Consider the following 19,177-nt stretch of genomic DNA (forward strand, 5'->3'; position numbering starts at 1 on the left):
AGGAATTGTATCAATTGTATCAGTATTACACAGATTCATAAAGATACATAAAGAAGCATAAAGAAAGTGGAAAGATTGTAATGGCAAAAAAATTTTTTGAGAATTAATTGGGACAAACCTAATTCTTTTTCCTAAAATCCCTGTGTTATTAGTTAGTTATAGCACAAGTCTTAAACGTTTATAGGATTTTTGATACTTAAGTTTCCCATCTTGTTGTTTTGTGCAATGCTTTTGATTTAAGGTTATAGATAATTTGGGTTTTATAATGCACACCATGATCTCGCCACTACAACAGTTACAATTATTTCATGTTAAAGTATAATTAATTTATTTTCTTTTGAAAATGTCAAAAACAAGGTAGATCACCTCAAGGGACATCTTGGCCATAGAAATAAGTCATTGTTTAGCAATGAACAAGTAAAAACAAAACCTACTTTCTAATTTACAATTTCTCTTTCTAGGTCACTGTTCCATGTAAGAAAAATTACAGACTACAAATATGGGAAAGAAACGCATCAAAGGCAAGACTGCACAGTCTGATGAGTCTCTGGATACGCTGGGTATGCTTCCTCAGAGAAGTCTTGTTTTAACCTCAAAGAGCGCTTGAAAACTCATTAATATTAGAAGGCCTTTACGCTAGTCACTGTCTTTGAAGTCTCATTTACAAAGTGTGGGTTTGCATACTTGAAACGCAAGTCTACCAAGACTACATTAGTGTTGCTACTTTTCTAAGAATGCTAGAAATTAATAATCCTGTCTTGAAAACTAGGATTATTTTCTGGTTTTCAAGGAACTCAGACACATAGTTGTTTACTGATGTACGTATTGTATTGAATCATATAAAATTCCTCAGAATATAAGGGGGTTTGTAGAGTCAGCTGCTAAGCTTGTCATGATAGGTTTAAGTAGCATTTTTCTAGTAAAGGTTTTGTTGCAGAAGATTCTTGCTCCAGCAGAAAAGTTTGTGATTAAAATATTTCTGTGAAGCTATTTGTCTTTACACTAGTAACTAACTTAGTACCGGCGCTGGACACCTCAGCTCTCTAGTCATAGTGCTTTTTGATTAAAACATCTTTCTCCTCTTCACCTTCTGTTCCTAGTGGTTCCTAATCCCAAATAGTTAATGTTATCCTTCCAGCTGTACTGCGTCTCACCTCAGTGGTGCAATTTTATTTGTTATCTTGTCTACCCTGGTTATTCTAGCTCTTGTTTTCACTTACGCTGTGTAGCATTCTCTTCTACCACCTTGTCTACCAGGTCACAGATTGTGACTTGCCCATCTTTTTTTTTTTTGTTGTTGATCCCAACTGGGGAAACATTTGCAATTGCAGCTGCAAATAGTGAAAAATTGTAGGCTGAAAAAAACAAACCAAACAAACAAACAAAAAAACCCCAAAACCCAAAAAACCCCAAACCAAAAAAACCACCACTTTTTTTATTTGGAAGAACTTGATTTGGTTTGCATATGCATTATCTGTCATGTCTGTCAATCACAATTTTTCTGTATGTGACGGAAGCTTACAGGCAGCTTCTCTTCATTGAAGTGATGGTGTAACCAACAACCTTAAAAATTAAACAAAAAAGAAGGAAGATAATTAAACTCCTGGTAGTAGGTCTTAGCAACAGATGCCTGTTCTCGGTGTAACCTTTCTTAGCCGAGTTTGGTTAAATAGATGGAGTTCACACCAGGCCCAGAAGGTGCAGCTCCAAGTACGGTGTAGTATTGTAGTGTGAAGTGGTAATGGTATGGGTAGGATGACTGCCATTCTTTTTTACTATAGTCTGCTGCCTAATTTCACTGAGGCAGCTCAGCTGGAAGCATAACCTCCATAATCTCCACTTTTATAGGCCAGCCAGGTGCTGCCTTGGTGACTGGGAACCGTGGCAGTGGGCTGTGGCTGCTCCCTGGGAGATGTGGGAATCGTAACGCCACAATAATAGAAGCCCACAGCCTGGCACAGTAGGTAGGTTTGTATCCAAAGGTTTTGTCAACTCCTCTGACCAGGTGTAGATTTGAGTGATACTTTTATTTTACTAATGCAGTAGTTTAGGATGCAGCAACAATATCCTTGGATTGTGAATGTGGGTAACAAAGGGTTTCTTTCTGATACATTTGCTAAATTGTCAATGTTTCTTTTGACTCTAGAAAGGCTATCCTAGCTTCTGGATTGCTGCCTGTGTCTTTGAAGCCTAGAGACTGTTTCGTTTGTTATGATACCTACATCCTTCTTGTGCTTTTTGTCTTGTAGAACCTGTGTGCAAGCATATTCGTAAAGGATTGGAACAAGGTCATCTGAAAAAGGCACTGCTGAACGTGGAATGGCATGTTTGTCAGGACTGCAAGGCAGACAATAAGACACAAGAGAAATCTGAGGAGGAGACTGACGAAAGCCCTTCGATATGGTTATGTCTAAAATGTGGCCATAGGGTATCTCTTGTTTTGTTGTTAATTTGTCCTAATATCTTTTAGTGCCTCATAATATAGTAGAACAAGAGAGCTTCTAATTAAACTCATATTCTCTCTTTCTTTATTTTAAATGTCGTGCTACATAAATGATTTCATATACTTTAGTGTGATAAAAAATGTCTGCTCCGAATTGCAAATGAAGTACTTAGAAGCTTGGCACAAAGGCATTTAGCAGACTTAAGGCTAAACACCATCTTGAGGACTTTTTCCTAGAAAGTCCAAATTATTTTGCTAAGAAAATAAAAAAACTCTGTTAATGATCCTAATTTGTGATTTTTACAATAAGATCTTGTGCTAACATTAGTTTATTAAGCTAATATAAAATTACAAACTGCAAACTATGCATGTTGAAGAGGTTTTTGGTTTTGCTCTGTTTTGTTCTTCAAGCTGTTCAAGCTGGAGTTTGTAAATGAGATGTTTGATCCCTGAGCAACTTTATAGTTATTCTGCACCCAGTAAGTTACTTCTCTCTCTGCAGAAATAAGTGTCTTGAAATACAGACCCATCTGGTCATCCTAATTAGTTTAACATAACTCATCAATTTTCATTTTAATCCTTTGTTTATACTTTGACTTTATGTATGTTTCATTGATAGTCAACTGGATTTTGTGACACTTCTGGTTATCAACATTGTAGGGCTGTGGCAGAAATTCTCAAGAACAGCATGCTTTAAAGCATTATACTACGCCGAGATCAGATCCCCATTGTTTGGTTCTCAGTTTGGACAACTGGAGTGTGTGGTGAGTTTGTCAGGCAGCAGTTATAAGACATAGCTAGAGGGCAACAGAGACTGGGATATAATTCTTGTTTTCTTTTCTTTGTGTTCTCTAGGACTTATCTCTAGAAATTTATAAAACATTTCTGCACACCAACTTCCCAGCAGTCTTTGCTGAGATTTGCTGAATAAATATTGCTTGTAAAATCTATACCTTTCATAAGTTACAGAATTAGAAAGTTTTCATAATTGAAGTTGAAATTGACCAACTAGTAAATGCTGTTGACTTCATATTTTACTGCTTTTTCTTGGTCAGAATACTGACGTGTAGAAATGTATGTTGTTAGTAGCTCTGAATTTTCAGCCTTGGGAGAAGCTACTTTCTGATACACAGTTAGTGACAAACTTAATTACTCTTATTTTCCCAATAAATATGACTTCTTAACACCATTTGTATAGTTTAGAAGCACAACTGTAGAATTACAAGATGCTACTGGATCAATCAATACAAATTCCATCTCTCTGGTAGTATTTCCTGCTCTTAAAAGGAGTTCTCCTGAAACGAATATGCTTAAAGGGAATAGCATGTTACTATATAAGGGGGAACCTTAATCTTCCGGACAGTGCCATACAGAAACACTGTGCCTTACATGAAGAGTTTTCATTTTGCTTTATAACCTTTTTTTAAACTTATTATTTGTCATTATGTTAATTCCATTTAACATTATCTCTTTATTTGATCATATTTAACACTTACATGTAATGGTCAGTATTTTTATTGAACTCTAGAATGGAAATAGACATTAATAATATGTATTACTAATGAACTTATTTTTGTGAATTTAAATAAGTTTTTAAATTATTATTTTAAAGGGCTTAATCTATATCTTATTTTCTCTGTTCTAAAGCTTATATTGTTTTCAAATCAAAGTACTTGTGAATGAGGGGAAGTTGTCTAAGCAAGATATTTTGCTTCTTTCTAGAGTTTCTTTGTTATACAAACTTGCACAAATTCAGATTGATATATTGGCTATAAATTGTTGTTATAAATCAAACCTACAATCAAGAACTGTATTTCACAGTGGACTTGGTACATAAAAGGGAAAGCCTTTTTGATCAGAATTTATTAATGCTATGAATGTATAAATAAATCTCTCTATAGTGTTCATGCAAATGTGGTTGAAATTGGACTTGAATAGTACTTGTAAATGGTTATAAGAAAAAGTTTCAAACATGGAGAGAAAGAGGAGAGTCCTAGTAATTGATTAAGTTCTGCTCTTCCGGGGTTACAGCAAGTGCTATTGTACGTATTTTCAGCACTGGTATGACTTACCAATTGGATCTACTTAATGTTTTTCCCACTGGTCAAACAGCCATCATTGAAAAAACTTCCTTCCGATTCCTTGTTTCCCTCACGGCTTCCTATAAAAATTTTTGATGGGTGAAAGGATACTAAAAATTGCCCATGGAAGTAACTATCATTTGTTATTCTAGGAGTGAGAATGCCTATTTTTTATAATTAACCAGAGAGACAATAAATACATACCAGGGATCCAAAGATTGAGCTAGTTTTTTCAATGAGACATTGAAGAAATGTGAGAATTGCAGTGAATTCCAGGGATGCTAGAGATTTAGCGAAGTGCTTTACTGCAGACTTCTGCTGCTTTTAATATCAGAAAATAGAGTCTGGCTTATGGTAATCCTGAAATCTGCTAAATGCATTTGTGCCCAAGAACTGTAATTGGTATGTTCCAGAATGCAGAATTATTTGCATTCCCTTCAGTACCTTTTGTCACCTCTTCAAAGACCTGATTGGGCAGAACTACGAAATCGGTACATACAACTCTCCTTCGGCTGTATGTGTTCTGGCAGAATTTTACTCTTGCTTGAGCCTTTGTCACTGCAGCTTCTCTCACAATTTTGTGTAAAACAGATTAGTAGCCGAACCACACAGTTCTTTGCTCATAGAGAGACAAATAGATTTATATCAGCCACGGAAGAGCAAATAAAAGCGTGCAGGACTAATGAAGGACACTGATTTGTTTCTTACCCAATTTTAATATAATGAAGTAGTTGCTTGGCTAGAATACTCAGAATGTTTTTCCATGCCATAACATTCATAAGTCATTTCCTTTAGGGCCTGATATCTTAGTTTCTTGATTTTGGCAAAATTTTCCCTGCATTTATTTTTCTTGCAGACTAGGTTTCTAAGCACATCTTTTAAGGGTCTAATTTATATTTGTAAATTGCAACCTCCAGTCATTGAAATTATTTAGTAAAGATAATTTTAGAACCTTGTATTTTCTTGATCAGAAATAAGATTGAACTCTTCTTTAAGACTTCTAAATCTTAAAATAAATCTTGTAATTTTATAGTTTTGTGTAATGAATAGCATCAAAGAAGCAAATAGTTTAGGATTTTTAAACAATAGGAAAAAATAGGATTAATTGTTTTTCTTTGTGGGGGGTGCGGAGACAGGTGCTACATATGCGATAATGAAGTCCCATATAATTCTTCAAGCCGATTGGGTCAGACTGTGGATTATGTTAGAAAACAAGTTTGTACTGACTCATCACGTACAGGTAAGTAACTATAGTATACATACAGTAAATCAGAAAGTCCCTTAAATGTAGGAGACAGTACTGTAAATCAAGAATGTATACTAAATTAGACCTAGCTTTGAAGCATCTTATGGTAAAGTAAAAAGCTAGTTTCTTCCTTTTTTTCTTTGTCAGAATTCTGATAGCATAAGTAACATCCTAGCCTATGGACCTAATTGGACCAGGATTTTGCTCAGTGTCCCCTAAATTTACAGATCAGAAATATAGGAGTAGAAGGAAGAAAAATATATTTTTTACTGTGACTGTTTTTAAAATGTGGCATTCCATTGTTCTGTGAGTAAGGAATTTACTTTCAGTACTTAGAAGTGCTGAAATTCATCAGTATTGCTCAGTCTGTCTTGAGATCTGAAGGAGAATTTCATTGCTTACGCATAATTTGATTTTATTTTTTTTAAAAGTATTTTTGTAGGTATTTGTGAATGTATCAGCTGGAATGACTAAGTCTCCAGCTATTGCAGCACGTTTCCTAATGAAAGGAGTGTACAAGAGGAATTGTCTGCTAGGTCTGTACCTTTAGTATTGGTAGCTGCAGTGCATTCAGAACGCTCTAAAATAGCATGTTCAGCCTGCAGTCTATCTGCAAAACAGGGTCATTTAAAAGGAAACAAACCCAGCAAAAGCCCCCCCGTTTCCACAACGGCAAAACTGTTTTTGTACAAGGCTTTTCCACTAGAAAACTCAGAAGAATTTGCCTCTCAACTTAAATGCTATAACTCATGCTATCAAAAAATCCAATACCATCCTACACTTGGGTGAAGTCATATCCCCCTTGGGAAACAGATCACAGCCATCCAGCAATGCCAAGTGGCTGTCTCTGAATATTTGTTTAGGAAGCGGCTGAGGTTTTCCCACAGGGACTGGAATCTTTGAGTGGTTCTGGTCTGTATTTCCCAGATACGTAGTTTCTCTACATCTAGTATTTGAACTTCATATTGATTGCCAGAATTTTCTTCTTGGGTTTGAACTGAAAAACAGATGAATACCTGGGTGCAGTTGTTGTCTGTTTCAGGTGTTCCATCTGTTATTGTCCATCCATTTCTTGTCCATCTGCAAAGATTGTATTGTCTGGTTTCCTTGCTTTCTCTGAGCTGGTATTACTTTAAAATAAAGTTAATTTTGGCTCCAAGCCCTATTTATCAGAAACCTTATCAATAGTAGACTGCCAAACTGGCAGAACCAGTGTGGGTGTTATTTTGGAAATTACCTGGAATTTCCATATGGTTTTATTAAACAGGTCATTGAAATCTGGAGCTATACACCAAAGTAATTTTGGGGAGAATATCTTTAATGTGTGTTGGAGAATATAAACCTTCCAGTTTAATCTGTTTAGGTTCATGAAATGAACATGAGAATGCTTTGACAATGGGAGGCCTGTGCATTTCATTTCAGACAATAGTGCCATGTCAAAAGGGATATTGTATCAGGTGGCATCTTGCTGGGTGTTGTATAAAGCCCTACCATAGGAGATTTTGCAACAGGAATGAAATTTCAGATAACAGATGCAGAGTTTCAGAGATTGTTGGCATGAATGGCTTGTGGACCAAGTGGCATGTTTAAATTGTATGCTGATCTGAAACGGCATTTCAGGGGTTTCTTGATTATTTTTATTTGGTTTTGTTTGTTTTGTTTCTTTTTAAACTCCTGTTACCTAGACAGTTTAAGAACTTAAACCAGTGGTGTTACATGTATATAATTACAGAATTAATTATCATATGCTTAACTTTTAAACATTGTAGATTACAGCTGCCTATAGTAACTTTTTCCTAGCCCATTCCCTGTTACGTGGTTAATATGTGGTATGTTTTTTTATTATTTCAGTAGAAAAAAAACAAGAGTACAAAGAATTTGAAAATAAAAAAGTAGAAAAAGACAGCAAAAATGAGCAAGAAAAAGAAGTCTCACTTAAAGAAGAGAATTCTCATTCAAGTACTAACTCGGAAGTGACTGTGAAAGGACTTAGTAACTTGGGGAATACATGTTTCTTTAATGCAGTGATGCAGGTACGGTAGTTATTGCTGCTTTTGAAAAAATTCTGAATAGCAAAAAAAAAAAAACAAACCCAAACCCAACAACCCACAACAGCCCCACCCCCAGTATTGTACAATGACACAGATAGAATGTGGCTTTTATCTGCCAAGAATGATGGGTTCATTCTAAAAATAGCATGTTGGCCCAGAGAAATATGAAGAAATGGAGCTGCAGGTTCAGACTTGCTCTCAGGGAAGATACAACAAACTGTCCTGTCTTTGAGGGACAGCATCTTTCACTGATATAGATTAAGCATGCCAACTTCTGAGTTTAATAAGAAGAAAAAAAAAAAATTCTGCCTTATCTTTGCTGACCTCTTGGAATATAAGAAATAAATACCCAAAGAAACAAAAACTGTCTCTCTCAGCAATGGGAAATCAAATAAAAATAAATATTAACGAGATGAGTGTATTGCATTGCCATCTTGTGTGTCTTGCTCAGCCAAGAAGTGTTTGGATAGAATCAACTTGCTCTTTTATTTGTATTAAAACTCGCATGTAATCTTGTGCTCTTTGGTTCTTGATACTGAAGCTTTACTCAAACAAAATTCCCACTGTACTTGCAGGTTTTAATAGACCATTCAATTTTTTTTTTTAAGCATATTTTAAACTAAGCAAATATGCACACTGCATAGTACCTTTTGATTTTTGGAAACAGACACTAGTAAATAGACTGTCAAAAGGTGAGTCTGAAGAAGGAAAGTACATTTAGGGTTCTTGCAATCTAAAGTGATATATATAAAGAGGACACCTGGAAGTCACATTAGCTGTATGAATGTACCTTTTAACTGTTAAACACTGTTAGAATTTTCAGAGTGGTAGTTACCATCGTAGTTCTGTGTTTTGGAAAAATAAACTGCTGCAAATCTGGTTGATACAAATTCCACGACCAGTGGAACTCCTCTGCCCTTCCTCTTGTTCCCCTGTTACCAATCTTCTTCTTTCTTTTATATTCTACAGAATTTATCACAAACTCCAGTCCTGAGAGAGCTGCTTAAAGAAGCTAAAATGCCTGGCACAACAGTTAAAATAGAGTCACCTGAGTTATCCATGGTATATATGCTTTGACCTCTGTAGTGTTTCTCCCCACCCTTCCAGTCTGTTAAAGAAACAAGCAATACTCATCTCTGGGTTTTAAAGCTGTTTCAACTAAATACTAACAAGATCAAGATGTAAAATCAATGGGAACTTTACCATTGACTTCCATAAAGCTGCTTCTGAAGTTCGCAGAGGTCTTTCCATTCAAAGTGAAAGAGCAGTGATTCAATACTCTAAGTATTAGTTGTCATCAAAGGAGTACTTACATTATGATTAAGTTATATAAAGGATGAAAATGTGTAACTTTTGCTATAGTGTCACTTGTCTAAATGCAAAATAGGAAACTATAGGGTGTCTGCAGCGCCTACTTAAATAACACACCTGTTGTTACAGTTAGGGATTTGGACGGGAACGAAGGGTTGTGCATTTCAGGAAACTGTGTGTTTTGGGTTTTTTTCCCCCTAATAAAAGCAAGAAATCCAGAGTTGCAACTAAGCAATAAATAATTAATGATTTTTATCCCAGTGTTTTGGTATCATCTCATGAGAAACCAAGTGTTGGTTGTTTTTGTCAGGTTAACTTATTTGTGTATTCTATTTTATAATAATGTTTTCAAGAACTGAAGTGTTTAGATAAGGAAGAACTTACTCCAGAAGGATCTGTCACCAAATTAAGGCAAAACAACTTTGTTGCTTTTGTTTAAAACAGGAACCTCAGCTGATAAAACTAGATCAGCCAGGTCCTTTGACATTAGCCATGTACCAGTTCCTGACAGAAATGCAGGAGACAAAAAAAGGGGTAGTCACTCCTAAGGAACTTTTTGCCCAGGTTTGTAAAAAGTGAGTATCTGTACAATTGCATATCATAGTGAGTGTGAAAAAAATTTGTTGTTTAAAAAGATCAGTTTTCTCCCCCCCCTTTTTTTTTTCTTGAGGTCACATCACAGCATATAACATTTGTATGATACTTAACAAGCTTTGAAAGAAGAAGATAAAGAGCAAAATATAAATGCATAGAAATAAAATGAAAGATACTCAGTAACATATTCTGACTAGCTAGCTTCATAATTTTAGAAAATATGTAGACACTTGTTGCTTTTATATACATGCTTGGGACTTTGTCCTTTTGTGTCTGGTATGAATTGTTTTTACTTTGTCTATCTCTAAGTTGTTATACTTCACAATTATTGTTTCATTTGATAGAGCAATACGATTTAAAGGTTATCAGCAGCAAGACAGTCATGAATTGCTTCGTTACTTACTTGATGGAATGAGAGCAGAAGAAATCCAAGTGAGTGCTAATTTCATAGTTGTGCCTACCTTTCTTCTTGCATACCTCAGACCAAGACTCTCCCCTCTGCTGAGGGGAGAAAGAACATTATTTCTGAGATGTCAGCCTCTGTAGAGTGGTTTGTGCTGCCCATAGCACGCACTTGAAGCAGATTAGCAATAGAGCTGTAGAACCAGGCAGCCTGTAAGCAGTGGTGTTGTGAAGGAGCAACCATGGGTATTACTATTTTCATTTTACAGAGCTGTTCAAAGAATGAAGTTTGTTTGTGGCCTGTATCTCTAACATACATTGCACACATTGTTTAGGTTTCTAAGATAATGATATTTTCTGCCTTTTTGTAAGGCAGTGTACTGGTGTGTACACTGTGCTCTTCTAATAAAATCAAGTAGAAAAGTTCAGCTTTGCTTGCTCTAAAGGTCTCTGGTTAATTCAGCACTTCTAATACAAATGTCTGTTGTCCTTCAGAAATTGATTGACTTCTCCAAAACTTCTACAGAAAAAGTGGGTGTGGAGTATGTGTAGTCACCCTAAGGGAATGTGCTTTTTTGTCTTAATTTCTGAAATGCCTGAAAGTTCACTTGTGGAAATTCCATGATTTTTTGTTGCCAGTTTTACTTTGGGAAAGTATTTAATCTTGAGACTGATTTTCTTACATACTAATTGCAACGTTACAGTTGCAAGCTTGTTTTTCAGTTAGTTAATTTTTTCAATATCCGCAGGAACTACTTTGTGTCTCTGCAGGCATTTGTGGTGTTTTTACTGATTCTCTTATTTGGTGAAGATTAAACTTTTTCCTCCGTCTGACATATTTTGTAAAATGAACTAGTCAACTGAATTAATTTAGGAAATTTTATGTGTGTATTTGTTTTGAAAATTTCAGCAAGTAACTGTTGGAATACTGAAGGCGCTGACTGACTCTAACAAACAAAATGAAGAAGAACTTAAAAAGAAAATTAAAGGTAAAGTACATGTTACTGATGTTGTGGTAATTGAAAATCTGTTTCATTGAAATACACAAAGTAGCACAAATGGCAGCAACTAAAAGATACATGTTTAATTCTACAAGTTTATGCCATCTCATGTGTGTATCTAAAATATAAGGCTCAGTAGTGTTAGACTATTTATTTAAATGTCGTACTGAACTTGGTGGTGTTTCCTTCTTAACAGTGTAAGAGACAGTTGATTCGATAGATGTTATACATTAAAATACGTTTGGGTAGTGTTTAATCATTAATATATAAGAAATTAAATATTAGCACATTGATGTAATGGTTTATTCAGTCCTAATAGTCCATTGTTACTTAACAGTGGTATAAAAAAAAACCCCAAAACGAACAGTGAACAGAAGAATTTTTAAACTTTTCACCATGATTTAGGTTAGAAGATGAAGGCAAGTTTAAATGCAGACCACATGGAAAATGCAACTTGAGGAAGTTGGTTTTGTTTGTAGGGCACCTATACAGACAGAAGTTGGTGCTTGTTCTATAGGTTCAGACAGTTGTTTGAGTTGGGTCTTGAGAGAAAACAGGAACTCCTCCTGGGATGCAGTACTTCTGGGAAAACAGGGAAATGCATTTGAGTTGGGAAAGTGGTAAAAATGTTGGTTCAGTCAAACTGTGTTCTGTGAATGTGTTTTTGCCCCCATTCCTTTGATACACGAAAGGACCTTAATTTAAGAAACTTGCTGCACTTCCTGAGGAAACTAGAACAGGCCAACATGTTCCATCATATATCTTGCATACTGTATTCTGTTTTGGGTTTTTTTTTTTTATTTGGTATGCCATAACTAATTGGTTGCCAGTATATTATATATAATAGCATTAACTTTACTATATATTTTGTCAATTCTCAGAATTTGAAAAGAAAAAGGGAATGCAAAGTTTTGTAGATCGAATCTTTGGTGGAGAATTAACCAGTACGATTATGTGTGAGGAATGCAGAACCGTAAGTAAACTGCCTGCTTTGAATAGCCTAGAGTATAATTTTATGTAATCTGCAGGAGAACCCCTAAGTTCTACTATATGTAGAAATAAGTGAAATTGGAGAGGTTTGCTTCAAGTAATACACTTCTAAGAGTTGACTAGCTGCATGCTTTTCAAAGAGGGGCATGGTTTGGCTGGAGTCTTTGTTCCCTTATGTTACAAAGCTGATCTTTCAGTCCCTTTCAAAAGACTTCCAGAAAAAGAGGTCAGTGACAGCAAGCTGTCTCTGCCAGAAGAATTCATTCTCAGACTCCTGGTAAACACCTTCCAGTGGTACAAATTGTAGAGTGGGCGAATTGTACTGCTACCAGCAGTATGCTGCCAGGGGCCCTTTTCTTTCTCATCAGGTAATGAGGTCTTTCCCTTTCCCACACTGGAATGACTGTGGGATTGCGAGGAGAATAGTTAAGCAAGAAGGCACGGTTGGAATAATGCATCCTGAGAATTAAGTAATTAAGGGTATTAGCAAGTGGGCTAGATGTATGTCATGACAGGACGATACCTGCAGTCTCACAGGCCCGAAGTTGGAGTCTCATATTCTGGGCCACTAGAAAACTGCAATTTGTGAAAGTATTTCTTGCTTATTTCTGTCGTAATATGACTGCTAGATTTTGGTCATGGCTGTTTGTGAAGGTAGATTCACTTGTGCATACAAACTTAAAGCACGGCTAAAGCATGCATTGAATGCAAACAAGGCAAGGTACAAATAAACCTACCACCAGCCACTTCCAAACAAAATTAAATTGGACTCTTACATACTCATTTAAAGGTATCCTTGGTCCACGAGTCTTTCCTTGATTTGTCGCTTCCCGTACTAGATGATCAGGTAAGAAATGGTACATGCTTGCTTTTTGGCTTTGTTTTTGTTTGCTTATATGAAAACACCTCTTATTATATAATCATTAGGGAATAAATTTATGGATCTTTCTAAATGTCTCTCTTGAAAAGTTAAAATTACAAGTTTGCCCAGGAAGACAGAGAATAAGATTTTCATGAGAGTCGCTCCTGTAAGTTGTGGCTCATAAATCGTCTCTGGAAAAATCACTGATAGTCTGTTGGTGATCTTTTGGCTTTGTCAGTTAATGTTTCTAATGTAGAGACTGGCTTAGGGAATAACGTAGTATGTTCCAGTGTTGTCTCACTATTGCCGAAGACTGAGTGGCAAAGAACAGTGTTTCCCGATTCATCTTCGCTGTTGTAAAACTGAACTACATTGCATGACAGTGGTGGGTGCCTAGGGGTTGCTTATTTTTTACATTTTTTTCATCCATTTTTCTTTATTGAGTGCAAGAGTACTTCTCATAATATTTAGGTTATTGAATAAAGTTAAGCAACATCGGTAGGATAGTATGTGAATATTTATTTGATCAGTATTGCTTTATTTGACACTCAAAATACTTGATTTGCTTTGTGTTTCATATTGATAATCTGTATGTGTAATATTTCAAATTTGTTATGTAGCACTGCTTACAAAAAAGGTAATGAGTAAATATTGAAATTAAACCCCCCCAGCGAAAGGGATCATATGTCTTCTGCAGCAAATAAATTTAATTGTAGCAGAAGCGAACAAATTCTGTGGCAGGCAGTTCAACTGAAAATGTCTCAGCTTTTGTAAAATGCTACTCTTCAGTGCATTTGATGAGATTACATCTGTTAGTGTCAAAGGCAATGTTTCCCCTTTACAGGTTCAGAATTTGGGCTTTGGTGGCCTTACTTTTTCATAGTGTGTCATTCTGCAAGTCCTTGTTTCACATGGACTCCTTCTGGAGTGAGACGCCTCTTTTGTAAACGTTAGGGTGGCATAAATGAGTTAGTTGTATGTTATAGTCACTAAAATGTTTTATCTTGAGCTGAAAACTCAGATACATAACATCTCATCCTTACAGTTTTCTTTGGAATACTATTTTGTTATTCAGGACAGTAACATCTCTCTTTCCATGGTTGTTTTGTGGCTTTTTGGTTTTTTTTGTAGAAAGTAAAAATTACAAATGAGAGAAATGTTAAAAAAAACAAAGAAAAGGAATCTGAAGATGAAGACGATAAAAACAATGACTGTTATCTCAAGCAGAGGGATGAGCCCCCTGGTACAAGTAAACACCTTCAGAAAAAAGCAAAGAAACAGGCCAAAAAACAAGCCAAGGTTTGTTTTGAGAACTATTTCACTTTTATTAATGAAGTGCTTGCAACTTCTGGTGAAACAAATTCTTTTTGCTTCCTCCATTTAGGTGGAAGAGAAGGAGACAGCTTAGAATTTCTCCTCACTCAAATGCACAACTGAAAAGACCAATTGTATCTATGTCTTTGCCTTTAAGAAGTTACATATTCTGTTAAGAGTTGCTGTACTAGGAATAAGCTAGTATCCAGAGGACTGTGGAATTTGTTGCCTGTCTGAAGTAGCATTAATTTGTATCAGACAGCTGTTCTTCAGTCATTGATTGCAAGAATATTCACAAAACTTTAGAATAGAGACATACAAAAGAGTGGGGAAGATATAAAGGGAACCATTAGTTGTATTTTGAAGATACTGTGTAAAAAGGAGCAGTGGGAACTATATCTGAGTGAGGATAAATTCAGTATTGTTTGAATTGATCGCCTTTGATCATTATATCATAGATTGTTCTCCCCGCTCCCACCCTTCGCATCTATGGCATGCTACAAAAATTTTGGTAAAAAAATGGTAAGAAATGCTAAATATAATTTAAAATTGCTCTGCTTTTTGTGTTCTTTCATATTATGTATTCCAATTTGCAGAGCCAGCGCCGCCAGCAAAAACTTCAAGGAAAGGTGCTTCACTTGACAGATATCTGTGCAACTGATGTTGAGTATAACCAAGAATCAGAGGCAGAAATTAACTCTGAAACTCCTGATATGATGCAAGAAGAGGAATCATCAAACGATTGCAAAGATCACTGCTTAACTCAAAAAGACTTGAACATACAGGGAAGTAGTACAGAACTTCAGAGCATGCATGAAAATACAGGAAAGCCAGAACAAGAGTGTGTGGAAAAGGAGGCTCGCATGGATCTCCCTATGGAGGGCTTAGATTCTCCTATAAAGTTTGTCAATGGCCTTGACAACCTGTCTTTGAAGGATGAGGCTGACGAAAATGAAGATGAGGAAGAGCTTGCTACTGACTTTTCCAAACTACACTTGGGTGCCAATGCTGAATCTGATACGAGTACCACAGATGACTTTCAGGCTGTTCCTGCCAAGACATGTGAAGTATCGACTGACGATCCAGAAACAGCATTTTGTACTCTTGCAAACAGGGAAGATCTGAACGCAGAAGAAGGTTCAATCCATCACTGTTTGTATCAATTTACCCGTAATGAAAAACTTATCGAGACCAATAAACTACTCTGTGATGTATGTACACAAAGACATTATGGACCAAAGAACAACATAAAAAGTATGACAAATTACCTTTTAAAAGAAAACTTTAAATATGTCCCTGTCTGCTGCTTGGGTGGGTAAGGGGGGCAGGGAATATCCCTAAAGTGGTATTTGTATAACTTTAACTTGGATCAGTTGAACTAGTGTTCAGTGGGTAGGTTGTGAGCACCTTGGGTGAAAAAGAAGAGTGGGCAAAGAGGAGTGGGTTTGGGTTTGTGGGGGGAGGGAAAGGGCATTTCAGTCTAAAAATTCACAATGTGGATGTATGTAGAGAGCAGCTGTTCAGCAGGTGGCTCTTCTGCTCTCTCCTCAAACGTGACAATTCTGCTGTGACAGTCATAGGGAAATCACATTGGTGTTTGCTAAAAAAGGCCAATAAAAGCTGTGTGCAATTTCTGGTTACAAGAGTTGTAGAGAACAGGCAAGAATTCATCCTGCTTGTGCTGACACCGCTCAGACATGGTGCGAGCGGTTACTTTTGTGATACGGGATCTGCAAGACAGCAGCTGTTGTACAGTTCATCATTTAACATGATGTCAAAAAAGGGAATGTTCGGTTCCTTAGTTGTTGTAGATGACACTGTAACAGTTTAAATAGTGAAAATAAAGAAATTATTGCTGTAACATTTGTTTAGATTTTAATCATTGGTGATTTTTCTTTTCTGCAGGTGAAAAGAAGTATGTTTATACTAATGCCAAAAAGCAGATGCTAATCTCTCTTGCTCCTCCAATTTTAACTCTTCACTTAAAGAGGTTTCAACAGGTAAGTAGCAAGCTGATATTGCAAAAATGTGTATGTATATAGTATTGGTTTCATATGTATATATGCTCATAGTACTAGCTTAACTTAGAACTGATGTTAGCATATTTTTATTTACTATAAGCTTGTTTTTGCGTTTTGGTTTTTTTCCCCCTAATGTTTCGAAGGTATTGGTGCACAGCATTGGTTTTTCTGGTCTTTGAGGAGTTGGGATGTTTTTTTCCTGAAAGAATATTGCATTAGTTGTTTAAAAAATGCTGTTTTGTGAGCTTACTTGCAATACCTTCCCTCACTATTGTTTACTGTATTAAGCAGTATCTTAGATTAGTTGTTTCCTGCTACTACAGCACTTCATGGGCTCTTAGTTTCAGTACAGACAGAACAGGATCCCTTACTAAATGAATGTAACAAATAGGTTGGTAAAATTGGAAAAGAGAGGATTCCAAGCCTTACTGGGAAGGGAAGGGATGAATGGAAAGCAATGCAACTTAAGTCTTATTTATAGACACTGAAGTAAAGTGGCTTACCTTTTTTCTAAGTTGTAGGAAAATTTTTGATTTAGGGCTTTAGCTTTTCAACAAAGAAAGAGGCAAGGAATGGGGATGGGAGACAGTATTGCCTCTTCTAAATTTAAAGCTCTACAGTATTTTGGTCAAAATACTTGAAAAATAAGGGAGGTGACTTTAAGTAGATGAAAAACAATTTCACAGAGAAAATGGAAATGTGTACCCTATTCCAATAGACTGCAACATGATTAGGAAAATAACATTTGTCATCTTCTGTTTTTACCAGTTTGATACTGGAAGATTGAGTAAAGTGGGAGTAGAAGTTACATCAGTTTTGATGATATAAAATTAGATCCTCAGGCAGATGACAGTATGTGAGGAGAAGCAAGATGTCCTCAAGTACATTAGAGCTGATTCTTTTTCTACTTTTGCTACCATTAAGTTACTGTGAGAGTGAGTTGAAGAGCTGTCTTACATTTGTGCTCCAGTGCAGCATGTGGGGGCAAGGAGGTAATGCTGGAAATACTTGGGCATTGGAGGGGGGGAAAAAAAAAAAAAGTTGCTTTTTCCCAATTTTGTGTAATGGAAAAGTGATTTTGCATTGTTGAAACTTTAACCTGAAACATTTAGTAACTAAGCCCAGTTTTAATATACTACCTTTTAACATTATGGGGTTTTCTTCTACTTTGTTTAAGGCTGGATTTAACCTACGGAAAGTTAACAGGCACATCAAGTTTCCAGAAGTGATAGACTTGGCTCCTTTCTGTACAGCTAAATGTAAAGTAAGTGGGGAAAACCAATCAGATTCTCTTTTCCCGTGTTCTAACATGCTTTCACAATTAAGCTGCTTAACAGAATCTTTGTAGAACGCTTGTCAAGCTTCAGTTATTTTGTGTGGTAACACAGGATAGCAACTGCAACTTGTACTTGAGCCAGTGTACTTCCACTGATCATAGTTGTTGTGCTCATGTGAATTTGTAATGAACAGCTTCCCTTTCATCAGCAAACAAATCGAAGCCAAGTGAAGGGTTTCTATTCTAGCCTTACTTAAAACCTGGTACCTGACTGACATACCTAAACTTTTGCTCTTACAGAACGTGGCTGAAGGAAATACAAAAGTATTGTACTCCCTCTATGGAGTTGTTGAACACAGTGGAACAATGAGGTCTGGGCACTACACTGCTTATGCTAAAATGAGGAGCATGAACAGCCATCTCTCTGACCTTGTCCTTCGAGGACAATCTCCTCAAGGTGAATAATTAGAAATATTTTACAAATTATGTCTTACTGCAGAACAGTAACAGGATTGATTGCTTTCTTTGTAATCGCTTTTACTCCCAAGTTCTTCCTTTCACAGCTTTAGAAACTGAACCAGTAAAAGGACAGTGGTTCCACATCAGCGATACCCATGTACAAGCTGTGTCTGCATCAAAAGTGCTGAGCTCACAAGCCTATCTACTCTTCTATGAGCGACTGCTGTAACTCATCTGAGACGCCGCCTTTTATGTGCAGCCATCTGCAAGTGGTCTGAAAGAAGGCAGACTTGCAAATCATGTTGTTCAACATGTTGGAGCTACTGTATACAACTCCAGGAATATACTTTATGCTTCTTGGACACACCGACAAGTGGTTAACTTATACTTTTTCCAGTGTTTTCACTACTTTTAAATAAAAGCTTTTTCAAAACTACAGCTTTGAGTTTCTCTTGAGTAATTAGTGTGTTGGCAGAGATAAGCAACTGCTATGTTTAGTTTCCTGGAAGTGCTATGCACCTTAGTCAGCAACTCTTGCTTTAAGGGGACCAGCTATAGTTTTGAACTAGTGTTATCTGTCTTATCTTGCCTATCATCTGTTCCCTGTGTATTTTAGAACTGGGTTCCAAGTGTAAGAAGCTGTTTCTTCCTACACATCTTAGAGCTGAGACAAATTCAGTATCAACTCTCTTTTTCCACTGGTGGTTTACATCCAATGGATGACCCCTCAGTTTGCATACTCTAGAGAGTATTCTTTTTGCCTGGTATTCTTTTGCCTGGAAACTTTACTCTGGCACATTGGCATGGCAGAGCGCTCAGATCTTTCTCCCTTTCATTACAGGCACTCCAGCGTAGCCACTCTGCACTGGAGGGGTAAGAAAACTAGTCCTGCAGTGACTTGTAACTTTTTCCAGTTGCTCTTCTGCACAGGCTGGGCTTCCCAGTGGCTTTCACCCAAGTAAAATCTTGGCTTCTCCATGCAAGAGCAGCAAGTGCATTTTTCACAACAACCTAACAAAATGGGCAGTCTTAAATGTTCTGTTACCCTTGCAGTCATCAGCAGTAGCACTTGTGCAGCTGGCTGTATCAGTATGCCAATCCTTCTGAAAACTTGCTGAGTTTATTT

General features: G+C 36.5%; 1 protein-coding gene across 1 annotated transcript; it reads left to right on the forward strand.

Moving 5' to 3' along the window:
• Positions 1-499: 499 nt before the first annotated feature.
• USP16 (ubiquitin specific peptidase 16) lies at positions 500-18,280 on the forward strand (the record flags this gene model as incomplete). Its single annotated transcript, XM_081996359.1, has 17 exons — positions 500-560; positions 2,250-2,428; positions 3,104-3,207; positions 5,661-5,764; positions 7,622-7,803; positions 8,791-8,883; positions 9,577-9,707; positions 10,071-10,158; positions 11,039-11,117; positions 12,011-12,102; positions 12,910-12,966; positions 14,113-14,280; positions 14,892-15,549; positions 16,201-16,295; positions 17,494-17,580; positions 17,893-18,049; positions 18,156-18,280. 17 exons carry the CDS (start codon positions 500-502, stop codon positions 18,278-18,280), a joined length of 2,460 nt encoding a protein of 819 aa, XP_081852485.1.
• Between the last annotated feature and the right edge of the window lie 897 nt (positions 18,281-19,177).

The sequence above is a fragment of the Phaethon aethereus genome (assembly GCF_964289735.1).
Source record: "Phaethon aethereus genome assembly, chromosome: 1".
In the NCBI taxonomy this organism is placed as follows: Eukaryota; Metazoa; Chordata; class Aves; order Phaethontiformes; family Phaethontidae; genus Phaethon; species Phaethon aethereus.